The sequence below is a fragment of the Panthera onca genome, chromosome B4, assembly GCF_046562875.1.
Source record: "Panthera onca isolate mPanOnc1 chromosome B4, mPanOnc1 haplotype 2, whole genome shotgun sequence".
Taxonomy (NCBI): Eukaryota; Metazoa; Chordata; class Mammalia; order Carnivora; family Felidae; genus Panthera; species Panthera onca.
In genome coordinates, this window is record NC_138345.1 from 62499367 (window position 1) to 62512080 (window position 12714).

The following is a 12714-nucleotide window of genomic DNA, read 5'->3' on the forward strand; positions in this document are numbered from 1 at the left end:
GAACTATTGGCTCAGTTGTGATCATATGACATTCGGCGTCATGAACTACTCATATTGCAAGACATTGCTTGTTTATCAAATTAAAATTTATTAGAAATGTTTGCTTGTCTTGCAGAACACCCGCAGAACAAGTTACTGGCAATCATTGTATATACGTACACCATATTTTAAGAATCCATTCACCCATCAATGGACACTCGATTTGTTCTATTTTTAGTTATTCTATTTTTAGTTATTTTTAGTTATTTTAGTTAGTTCTATTTTTAGTTCTATTATTAGTTAGTAATAGTAACTATTTAGTTATAGAACTAAATAGTTCTATTTTAGTTATTTGTTCTATTTTTAGTTATTTTTATTTAGTTGCAGTTATGCTGCAACAAACATAGGGGCACACGTATGTTTTTGAATTAGTGTTTTTGTTTACTTCAGATAAATATCCAGAAGTGGAATTGCTGGATCATAAAGCAGTTCTATTTTTAATTTTTTGAGGAAATTCCACACTGTTTTCCATAGGGTCTGCACCAAATTACATTCCTACCACCAGTATATGAGGGTTTCCTCTTCTCCACATCATCTCCAACGTGTGTGTGTGTGTGTGTGTACAACAGCCATTCTAACAGGTGTGAGGTGATATCTCATTGTGGTTTTGATTTGCATTTTCCTGATGATTAGTGGTGTTGAGTATTTTTTCATGTACCTGTTGGCCATCTGTATGTCTTCTTTGGAAAAATATATATTCAGATGCTCTGCTCATTTTTCAATCAGATTGTTTCAATTTTTGCTACTGAGTTATATGAATTCTTTATGTATTTTGAATATTAACCCCTTATCAGATATATTATTTACAAATATTTTCACCTATTTGATAGGTTTACCTTTTAGTTTAATTAATGGCTTCCTTTGCTGTGCAGAAGTTCTTTAGTTTGATGTGGTTCCACTTGTTTATTTTTGCTTTTGTTGTCTTTGCTTTTGGTGTCAAATCCAAAATATCATTGCCAAGACATGCCAAAGAGCCTAGACTTTATGTTTTCTTCTAGCAGTTTTATGGTTCCAAGTCTTACATTCAAGTCTTACGTTCAAGTCTTTAATACATTTTGAGTTAATTTTTATGTATGGCATAAGATTAGTGGTCCAATTTCATTCTTTTGTGTGGTTGTCCAGTTTTCCCAACACCATTTATCGAGGAGACTGTACTCTTAAAATGGATGCATTTTATAGTAAAATATCTCAATAAAGTTAGTTTTTAAAATTTTATTTGCACCATATGAAAAACTGCAGATATTCAGCCAATTATGATATAAAAAAATGTCATTATTATAGATAGCTCAATATAATTTATGAATTAATGAAGATATATTATTTAGAATTAACTCAAATTGAATTTTTGAAGAAGTTTTTACCACAAGTAATATTTGTGTGATAACAGGGAAACTTTTAAAAATGACAAATATCGGGGTGCCTGCGTGGCTCAGTCAATTAAGCTTCTGATTCTTGGTTTCTGCTCAGGTCATGATATCACAGTTTATGAGTTCAAGCCCTGCATTGGGCTCTGCGCTGACAGTGAGGAGCCTGCATGGGATTCTTTCTATCTCCCCTGCTGCCCCCGCTCTCTGCCCCATCCCCTGCTTGTGTTCTTTCTCTCCCTCTCAAAATAAATTAAAAAAAAATTTTTAATGACAAATATATGCATCCTTCCTTTAAGAATCACTATTAGAGGGCCACTATTTTTGTTGAGTAATTGGAACTAGTAAGAAAAAAATCTTTGAATCCTTAAAAAAAAAATTTTTTTTAAGTTTATTTATTTATTTTGAGAGAGAGAGAGAGAAAGCATGAGCAGAAGAGGGTCAGAGAGGGAGGAGAGGGCGAGAATCCCAAGCAAGCTTTGCACTGCCAGCACGGAGCCCAATGCAGGTCTCAAACTCACAAACTGTGAGATCATGACCTGACCTGAAGTCTGATGCTTAACCAACTGAGTCACCCAGGTGCCCATTAATGCTATTTTTGGGGTAAGTTTTAGGATCCCTTATACCTTGTTTTGATCAACTTTAATCAAGAGTGATATAGCCCCAACTACCACAATTTTAACTGAACAAACATGATACTCTCAACAACATGTTGGAAGATGGTCTTAAAAATAGTAATTTTATAAGTAAAAAAATTATTTTCTTCTCAGAAAACTAGAAATACTAATTTCTTTAAAAAAAATTTTTTTTTACATTTATTTATTTTTTGAGAGGCATAGAGACACAGAGCACAAGTTGTGGAGGGGCAGAGAGAGAAGGTGACACAGAATCCGAAGCAGGCTCCAGGCTCCGAGCTGTCAGCACAGAGCCCGATGATGTGGGGCTTGAACTCATGAACCAAGAGATCATGACCTGAACTGAAGTCGGACACTTAACTGACAAGAGCCACCCAGGTGTCCCAGAAAACTTCTTAAAAGAGTTATAAAAGCATTCTGAAATTGTTGAATCACTATATTGTACGTCTGAAACTAACATAACACTATGTGTTAACTTTATTGGAATTAAAATAAAATAAATTAAGAGTTATAAAAGCACTTAAAAATCAAATTAAAAAAATCAAATTCAAGGCATCCTCCTTGACATTAAATGAAACAATGTCATTTGCCTAATTTAGAAATCTTAGTTTAAAAAAAACCCAAATATTCAGACACAATTACAACAATGTAGTCGATTTCAAAAAGCATGACATTCTTGTTTCTCATATTATTTTGTCCTACATGTGTTCATGTTTCTATTTTAGGATGATTGAGAAATGTACTGTGGTCAAGAAGTCCTTCTGGGAAAAAAGAACCTATTGAGATGCATTATTATAAAAATAGAATGAAGAATAAAGAACAGCAAATAGACTATGACAACCTGGAAAAGCAATGACAACAGAGTCGGCTTTCACTGTGTTTTTCAGCTCCTTCTTAAATATTTTCCTTGCTGACATCCAAGTGGTTAGATCAATTGTCAAGGAGTGGTTAGTTTCTAAAGGGCAAGCCAAGATATTTGATGCAAACTGATGTAAAACATACACTAGAAGCATTTCAGGTGAAACTGGTCTCTTGGTAGGATTACCAGATAAAATACAGTGTGGCCAGTTAAATTCTTATTTCAGATGATTTTTTTTTTACTATAGGTATGCCCCATGCAGTATTTACTATACTAAAAATTATTTACTTATCTGAAAATTACAATTAAATGGGTGTCCTGTATTTTTATTTGCTTAATCTGTCAACCATTTCTCTTGTAGTGATTAACATAATTCGGTAAAATAATAGTTCATAATCCATTAGAGAATTTATAAAATATACCTAACATATTCTTAAAATTAAAACAGGACTGAACAAGCTGGCAGGGTTCCTTCCTTCCTTATCTTTCGGGTACATTATCAATATCGTTTTCTGGAAAACAAATGTTACTCGGTTGTATGGATAAAAAGCAAGTAATTAAGTAATAAAACTCATTTGTACAGGGGGAAATATCCAACACCCCATTGCTTCAGTAAAGATTATAATGATTCTGGATTGCATATAGTCCAACCTCCAGAAAGAAAAAAAAACTTTCTGAGAAAGGTTGACAGGAACTACATCTTAATTTCCTTTGGGAATTTCCCCATGCATTTGGCTGTGACACTATCCTGTATGTACAAACACACACAGACACACAGACACAGACACAGACACACACACACACACACACCCTTTCTGTTTGTTTCTGTTGCAGTAGAGTTTATTGTATCTGAAAGAAGTTTGGAAGGTGTTTACTTGGACCATGTCATTAACATTTCCAACTTGTTGAGTGGTTTCCATGTTTCTCAGAGGTCTTCACCCTGTAAAGGCTGATGGATGGGCTGACAGAGCTTTCTAGGCTTCGGTTGGTGTAATGTGAGCTCAGTGCCTGGAAACAATAAAACAGCAATTTTCTGAGAGATTTGCCTGCAAAAGAGCCAGGAACATAAAAGCCTTTTCCGTTTCCCACCCTAAGCCTCTTCTTTTCTCTCAGTCCCAGGAGGGGTTTGGGAGACTGTATCCTGTCAGGTTAATTGAGGGTGACATTAAATGTAGTCTCAGCAGCAGCCGCTGTAATGGCTGGAAGGGAAAGACCCCTGGAGTAGGAATCAGAAGAGCTGGGCTCCGGTCTGGCCAGAGTGGAGGCTTCAAGTCATGAACGACAGAAGCAAAGGCTGCAGGGGTGAGACAATGTCAGATCTTTTCACTTGAAAGCTGGATGCGGGCATCCAGTCATGTTTTGACAAGCAATGGTTCTGGCTCCAGTAATGGCTTCGAACTAGGAGAAGGTCCTTCCCCAGTTAAGTCCATTAAAGCTGGGCCAGACTGTCTAACTTCATGCTGATCACCATCCACAACGCTGCATTCTCAGAGGGCCGTGCCTTGAAACTGGGCTTTTTTATGTTACAAGACAAGATGGGAAATGCATCCTCAACCATGTGTGCTAAAGACAGATTCAGGGTAGGAAGATCAGGACTAGAGCGAGGTGAGGGGCTACCAGGGGGATTTTGGTTCCCCAGGGCAGTTTTGTAACAATAAGCAATAACTCTGGAGAAGTCTACATTCAGGATCCCTTGTCCAGTACCACAGCCCAGTGGATACTTTCTGATTTAAAAATGCATTGAATTGGGACAATTCTGCCTACCACTGCTACTTCTTCTTTGGTAATCCAACGATCTTGTAATAGTTTACTTCCAGGTTCACCCAGTAATCTGAAACTATTCCAAATAATAAATAACTATAAACTTAAAATAAGTTCTCTGGAAGGCCTAAAAAATAATGTTGGAAAAGTCTCTTTTAAAAAAAATGTTTGTTTTTGAGAGAAAGAGAGCGAGTGGAGGAGGTCCAGAGAGGATCTGAAGGGAGCTCCGTGCTGACAGCAGAGAGTCAGATGTGGCGCTCAAACTCATGAACCATGAGATCATGACCTGAGTCCAAGTCAGATGCTCAACTGACTGAGCCACCCAGACACCCCTGGAAGAGTCTCTTTTAATGAACTTTTTGGCTTTCATGAGGAAACAACTTCTATTTTCAGGGTTTAAAATCCTAATTGAGGTTAACTTATATGATGTTGTGATATGATAGAGAAACTGACTGTGTCTTATTGCCCTACAAGGAACAGGACTGTCGGTAAAGATGGAAATAAAGGTTATTAGTCCAGGGTGCCTGAGTTCCCTTTACCTCAGGGGAAGGCCAGAAGCCTGTGTTAAGCTCATGCTCAAGACAGCAAAGGAGAGAGGGGCTGGGAGCAATGCAGCCAGACCCTGGGAAGAGAGGTGGATTCTTCTGAGATGGAGGAAACAGATCATTAAAACGAGGAAATCGGGGGCGCCTGGGTGGCTTGGTCGGTTAAGTGTCTGACTTCGGCTCAGGTCATGATCTCACGGTCTGTGGGTTCAAGCCCTGCGTCGGGCTCTGTGCTGACAGCTCGGAGCCTGGAGCCTGTTTCAGATTCTGTGTCTCCCTCTCTCTGTGACCATCCCCCATTCATGCTCTGTCTCTCTCTGTCTCAAAAATAAATAAACGTTAAAAAAAAATTTTTTTTTTCGAGGAAATCGTAGGTTTTCACAGGCAGGCACTTATATTCTTCAGTCCCACACAGTGCCTCAGGTGACAGGACAATGAAGGGGGGTACATGCATGCCCATAAAATGAACTCAAATTGCTACGGCCTTGAAAGCCTCAGCAGGTCCAGTGGCCAAGCCATGAGGTGACAGAAGCAGCAGATGACATGGGCGGCAGGACTGTAAATAGAACACCCACCCACCTCAGAATGGAGATATGAGCCAGAGATAAAAACAACATTTTCTTTTCTTTTCTTAAAAATTTTTAACGTTTATTTATTATTGAGAGACAGAGAGAGACAGAACATGAGCATGGGATAGGCAGAAAGAAGGGGAGACACAGACCCAAAGCAGGCTCTAGGCTCTGAGCTGTCAGCACAGAGCCCGACGCGAGGCTCGAACCCACAAACCACAAGATCATGACCTGAGCCGAAGTCTGAGGCTAAACCGACTTAGCCACCCAGGAGCCCCAACAACATTTTCTGATCCAAACTGGAACACGACCCAGTCTTTCATACTGATGCTGGACCCACATCTCCTGCCTTGGCCAAGATACTGGCCCCCAAACAGTTAAGTGTTGGTCATTGTCAACTTCTTCTTGCACAGAGCAGTAATGGGAAGCCCATCTGGAACCATGTTTTCCAGCTACAGGTAGAAGTCAGGGGACAGACTGGCCACCATACAGAAGCAGAATTGACTTCAGAGACCCTGGCTTGGTGTCAAGAGCCATGGGAAGCATGTGAACACTGGCCAGCCATCGTGAAATCTTTCCAGAAAGACACTCGGTGCTGGTTCAGCTTCCCATCTCCTGTCTAATCTTTCCCCCCGCCTCCCCTCCAGGCCTCTGCTGGCAGCTGCACTTTCAGGACTGATTGTGATGGTGATTTTCTGTGTAAAGGATGAGTGAGCATTTCTATAAGATGCATCTCCTATTACCAACATCACTAATTGCTTTCTTGCATCCAATCCGTCATTTCACTTCATCTGTGGATTTCATGAATGAGCCATTGACTCCCTCCTCCAGGTCATTAGTGAAGATGTCAGATTCTGACCGACCTAATACCACTCCCCATGGCTCAATGCTAGCTTCACTGAGCGCTCCCGTGGGAGGCACTCATCACTCCCATATGTGGGCCTTCGGTGTCTCAAACCAATGTTAAACTATTTTGCAAGAAGTCTTAGGATGTTGTAAAAATTAATGTTTTCCCAAGGAACTCCCAATTTTCATAGGATCAGAACAGACGGCCGCATGACACAGTACAATATACAAGCTATCAAATCCTGGCTCCCAGTGGCCAGAGAGTGCAGGCTCATTTATCCATTCATTTTTGTCGCTGGAAGAACAAAAGGATTACATCCTTCTGTGATAATCCTCTATGCTTTTTATGCCTTTCCAGCATCACACTTTTATGTTAATTTGTCTTTTCTATTTCACAGAAACTTTTGAGTTTAGTCCATCCTCCTGGTTACTGTTAGGGTGCTTTATGGAAATCAGCAGGTTACTGGATTGGCTGTGAAGCATACATAGATGGCTGAAATTTAAGTTTAGAGAAGATGTTCTCCACGGCCGGGAGAGCAGGTATTGTTCCTGGGGTTTCTTGACTGCTCTTTTCCCACTCCCAGTGTAAATCAAGTTCTAATTATGAGAACTGAATCAAAGACAATGATCTAGTAGGTCAGATGAATTCTTTTTTTTTAATCCCTAGATACTGGTTACACAGAGTATTCAAGTTTCAACACCTACTTTTTCTTCTTTGCCTTGGAATTTCCTTCTGAAAATCAGGAAAAGAGGAGCACTTTTCTTCCCTCTGTTAAAATACTTTTTTTGGGGAGGGGCGTCTGGGTGGCTCAGCCGGTTAAGCGTCCAACTTCAGCTCAGGTCACAATCTCGCAGTCTGTGAGTTCAAGCCCTGCGTCGGGCTCTGGGCTGATGGCTCAGAGCCTGGAGCCTGCTTAGGATTCTGTGTCTCCCTCTCTCTCTGCCCCTCCCCCATTCATGCTCTGTCTCTCTCTGTCTCAAAAATAAATAAACGTTAAAAAATAAAAAATAAAATAAAATACTTTTTTTTGATTAAAGAAATATAACTAATTATAAACATAACATAATTATAACTCAACTATCACTATAACTTGTGAAAAATGCTTATAAAAGCACACTGAAAAGAAAGCTATAAAATATAATGTTTGTTTTTTTGGAGTGGCAAAATTGAAGACAAATTTTATTTTATTATAATATTTAGTATGGTTAGTATAATATAATCTGTAATATACTCTCATATAGTCTGATAATAAGTGTTTTTTCAAAGCTGAACAATTAAAACCTTTGGGGAGAGTTTCTTTCTGCTTGGAGTCCAAACTGAAAATGGATCCCCCATTAGCCAAGTGTTGTGGTATTTCCTGAGCAACACTATTAAACATTTTCCAGGCAACAGGATCTCTGATATTACCATTTAATCACTTCACACCAAAAAGCATGTGAGTTGCATCATGTAACTCAAAAACTATTCTGGAGGGTAAGGTACCACAGGATCTTTGGATGTACTTCCAAGTTCTAGTGAGGATTATCTGATCTTGTATTGTAATATATAGAATAGTATAGCATATTAGAACAAATTGTAGAACAAACATATAGCATAATAGTTAGAATACTGACTTTGGCAATAGCATAGTTTCAAATGCCTGCCCTGCCACATATTACCTGTATGATCTTGGGAATATTATTTAATCTCTTTGATCCTTAGTTTCACTGTATGAAAATGTGATAATAAATCTACCAATTATAAGGATTAAGTGAGTATATTAGGATTCTCCAAAGAAACAGATCTATATCTATATAATCTATATCTATATCTGTATCTATGTCTATATCTTCAAATATATACATAAATATATTTATTTATATGTATATATAAATCTCTGTCTTATTAAGGCCTCCAACTGATCAGATGAGACCCGCCCACATTATGGCGGGTAATCTGTGTTACTCAAAGTCTACAGATTTAAATGTTAGTTTCATCCCAAAAAACACATTCACAAAAGCATCCAGAAGACTGCCTGAACAAGTATCTGGGCACCAGTGGCCCAGCCTACTTGCCATGTTAAAATGAATCCTCACAGTGAGGTAAGGTTTGTAAACAGAAAGAAAGAGATAGGGCAGACAACATTTAATAAAAACTTCTCATTATTTTATATATGCCAGTGGCTTGGGGGATAAGGATAAAGTTGCTCGTTTTAAGAGAAGTGCTTTGCTGAAAGTGTCTGATAAAGAATAGCTGGTATACGCTAAGGAGAGGTGGAGTGATCGCCGATTTACTATTTAAGACTACAGGTGTTGTGATCCTGCAAGCTAGCTACTCTCTTTCACAAAGAAAGGAGGAGGCCGGAAGGATGTGGAACTACAAACTCTCACACCACTAATATAAAACAAAACAAGATTTTTAGGATGATTCATCAGTGATAAACATGTGCACTCTCTTAACTCCAGAGCAATGCAAGGTCAATACTGTAGTAAAAAAACAAGTGTATACTCTTCCGTTTTATATTTTTCTCTTCCAAACCATACACAAAGTGAAGAACCAGATGTTCTAAAAGAGATGCCCTCCTGGGCTGCATGGGTGGCTCAGTCAGTTGAGCGTCTGACTTTGGCTCAGGTCATGATCTTGCAGCTCGTGAGTTCAAGCCCCGCATCGGGCTTTGTGCTGACAGCACGGAGCCTGGAGCCCGCTTCAAGTGTTGTGTCTCCCTCTCTCTCTCTGCCCCTCCCCTGTCATGCTCTATCTCTCTCTCTTCAAAAACAAATAAACATTAAAACAATTAAAAATAAAATAAAAAATAAAAGGTATGCCCTCCAAATAGTGGAATAAAAATGCAAATGCACCAATTAATATTGTGGGGAACAAACTCTTAGCACATAAGGTTTTCTACAATAAATTCAACACAAATTTCATTCAGACTTGATACTGATAATGATCTTGCCTGACTGGATCTGATATGTTTCAGACTTAGAAGAACTCAGCAAAGATATTTACATCCTGCACGTACACCCACCCACCCCCAACCCCCGGAAAATAACAACATCTATTAAGATACAGAACGGTCAATAGTACACAGGCAGTAGACATCAAGGAGACCACAGCTGTTACGAATGCAAGATTAATCTTTAGAATTGTTTAAATGAGCTTTAATGAAAAGTGCATTGGAATGGAGACAGAATTGACAACCGGCTGATGTTTCCTTTTAGAAATGTTTTCCCCTTTCTATTGGGAAATGCTCTTTTTTTAAAAAAAATGTTTTTTAACGTTTATTTATTTTTGAGACAGAGAGAGAGACAGAGTATGAATGGGGGAGGGTCAGAGAGAGAGGGAGACACAGAATCTGAAACAGGCTCCAGGCTCTGAGCTGTCAGCACAGAGCCCGACACGGGGCTTGAACTCACTGGCCGCGAGATCATGACCTGAGCCGAAGTCGGACGCTCAACCGAGCCACTCAGGCGCCCAGTTGGGAAATGTTCTAAGCCAAGTTTCCTCTCTTGGAACATTAAGAAAATAATATGACCTGTCCTACTTTCCAGAGAAGTTGTGCTTGTCACATACTGCAAGATATGTGAAAGCACTTTGAAAATGAAATGATGTAAGTAGAGTTACTATTTTTAGTATTAAAAAAGAAGAGAAGAGAGACAGAGTGGAAAATGGGAAAGGTAACAGCTTTTGAATCAGCCAGTCTGGAGGCTGAACACCAACTGTGCCTCTCTCTACTTGTGTGACTGTGAGAAATTCTCTACTTCTTGGAGCAAAAAATGTCGGGCTTTATAAACCGAAGTTTCCAGGTGTGTGGACACTTCGAATATGTAGTTGAATGTATATGAATGATACATAAGAAGAAAGGACAGGTGAAATTACTGCATTAATAGCACAGTGAATGGAAACATACTAATTAACACAGGAAATGCTAAAAAGAAAGTTTTCACTTTGCAGAGCTAAGAATACAATACTTTCGTAAAAGGAAGTTACAGTGGCCCAGGGAAAGTGGGGAAGAAGTAAAGGAGCAAAGCTGGATGTGAAGTGAAACTGAAAAGACGTTTCAGGCAGCCAGCTCGAACCTGTGAGGCTGAGCTTCCGGCATCTCAGTAGGAGACAGATCTCAGGACAGAGTGAAACCACATCAGTTTGAGGCATGGTAGTCTTTCTCAAACAAATCTCAAATTAGGAAAGCAAAACAAAACTGAGGTGACGTTCTAATGACTCTTGGGACTTAGTCTTGGATGGAAGAGAAGACATGCTTGAGTCTAAACTCCAGATGTATTTCTTGGGTGACTGTTGGTAAGCTATTGTCTCATGGCTCCACACTCACCTTTCTATAGTCAGCATTGTGATTTTGGGTCTGGGACTCTGTAAACCACATCTCTGTTTGGCCAAATGATTCCATGTTAGGTTCCTTTTGCCAATAGGGGCCACGAGAGAAAGACTGGAAGTCTGAGGAGGAAGAAAGCCTTGCTTGTTTCTGTTTCCTTACTGTGACCTTCCTGCCTATTTTCCTGTTCCTGTGAGTATCATCCCAGGAATGCTTCTTGGCCTCATAGTGGCAGTTTCTTCTTGTAATTCTGTAACACTTGCAGATCCAGATTCATTACACCCCCTTGCAGACACCTGCACCAGCCAGTCAGCAACCCCCCTCCTCACATATCTGGGTCCCAGCCCCTTTCTCTGAGCTCAGAGACACCAGAGTCAGCTGAGCAGAGTAGAGTGCATTCCCCAAAGGATACTCACTCTCACCATGTCCCCTGAACATCAAGCTGGAGGTCTTGGTCACTGCATACTGACAAAAAAAGAAAGAAGAAATACAAAAGAATAATGATCGGGAAAGAAGTAACCTCTTTGCAGATTATATACTTCTTTCTATAGAAATTCCTAACAATATATAAAACAACTACTAGAACTCATGAACTTGTCAGAGGCACAGGATCAATGTTACTATACTCAAACAGTGTGTTTTTATATACTACAGCAAACGGCATGAATATTCAGTTTTAAAATTTTCATATACAATAGCATCAAAACCCTGAGCAGTTACGGTTCTGTCATATAAGATTTAGTGTAAACTTTTGGTCAGGTAACAATAAATGGTGCTGTCTCTCCCACAGCCAGCACACATGGATTGTCTAGGCCTCAGCAGATGGAAGCAGGAATGGGTCTCTCATTACTATACCAAATGGCCCACCTGCAGAGTTTCTGCATCCATCTCTGCATCTTTAAGCTCTGCCCTCCGGAGGTCTTGGTTTCTAAGAGAGAAATCCTTAAAACAACGGTGTCATGGAACTGGAGTTTGAGACCACTATCAGATCATTTTGAGTTCCTCATACCATGAAACCAATAGGCAAAGAAGGAAGCTGCTCTGCTGGGTAGCTGATCCGGATTATCAAGAGGGAACTGGATTCCTGCCTAAAAATGTGAACAGGGAGGATTATTTCTGGAACCCAGGGAATTCTCTCTGATTGCTCTTAATACCATCATTTCCAATAGTAAAAGTGAACTGAAAACTACATCAAGCAATAAAGGAAAGAGTCACTGAAGACTTTTAGGTAATGAGCCCCGACCAGCTGAGGTCCTGGCTGATGGAAACGGAAGCATGGAATGTGTAATGGAAGGAGGAAATTATTAATACCAACCAGCCACAGCTTTGCGATGAGTTACAAGAATGAAAATGTTGGTGGCTTCACATAGATTCTTGCTTGCTGTTATGTGTGTTTCTATGTATATATTAACTATTTTCTTCTTCTCTTTCTTTTCCATATTTCTTAACATTTTTACTGAAGGTCAAATCTATGATGGGATTGGGATTGGGATTGAAAACGAGGTATAATTAACATACTCCAGAGATGGCTAGAAATCACAGTATGGGTTTTCCCACCCCGTTGTGTATAGGAAGAAACCATTAAATATCTATTTATATTGATTTTAACCTTGTCTTTAAAATTTTTTTTTTTAACGTTTATTTATTTTTGAGACAGAGAGAGACAGAGCATGAACGGGGGAGGGGCAGAGAGAGAGGGAGACACAGAATTGGAAGCAGGCTCCAGGCTCTGAGCCATCAGCCCAGAGCCCGGCGCGGGGCTCGAACTCACGGACGGTGAGATCGT

General features: G+C 39.6%; 1 protein-coding gene and 1 long non-coding RNA gene across 4 annotated transcripts in view; one reads left to right on the forward strand and one right to left on the reverse strand.

The window, feature by feature from the left end:
• Nucleotides 1-12714, forward strand: part of LOC132694560 (uncharacterized) — a 52229-nt gene that overhangs the window by 13553 nt on the left and 25962 nt on the right. The window lies entirely within an intron of this gene.
• LOC144616924 (uncharacterized) overlaps nucleotides 3681-12714 on the reverse strand; it is a 28183-nt gene continuing 19149 nt past the window's right edge. Inside the window, exons 5-7 of one of the 3 annotated variants that reach the window (XM_078449957.2) lie at nucleotides 11345-11393; nucleotides 10929-11050; nucleotides 3681-3905 (exon numbers count right to left, since the gene is read on the reverse strand). In XM_078449957.2, the coding sequence (XP_078306083.2) occupies nucleotides 3786-3905; nucleotides 10929-11050; nucleotides 11345-11393 (291 nt within the window). In that variant the 3' untranslated portion in view covers nucleotides 3681-3785. The remainder of the gene's footprint in view (nucleotides 3906-10928; nucleotides 11051-11344; nucleotides 11394-12714) is intronic. The other 2 variants (XR_013556803.2, XR_013556804.2) reach the window with 2 other exon arrangements.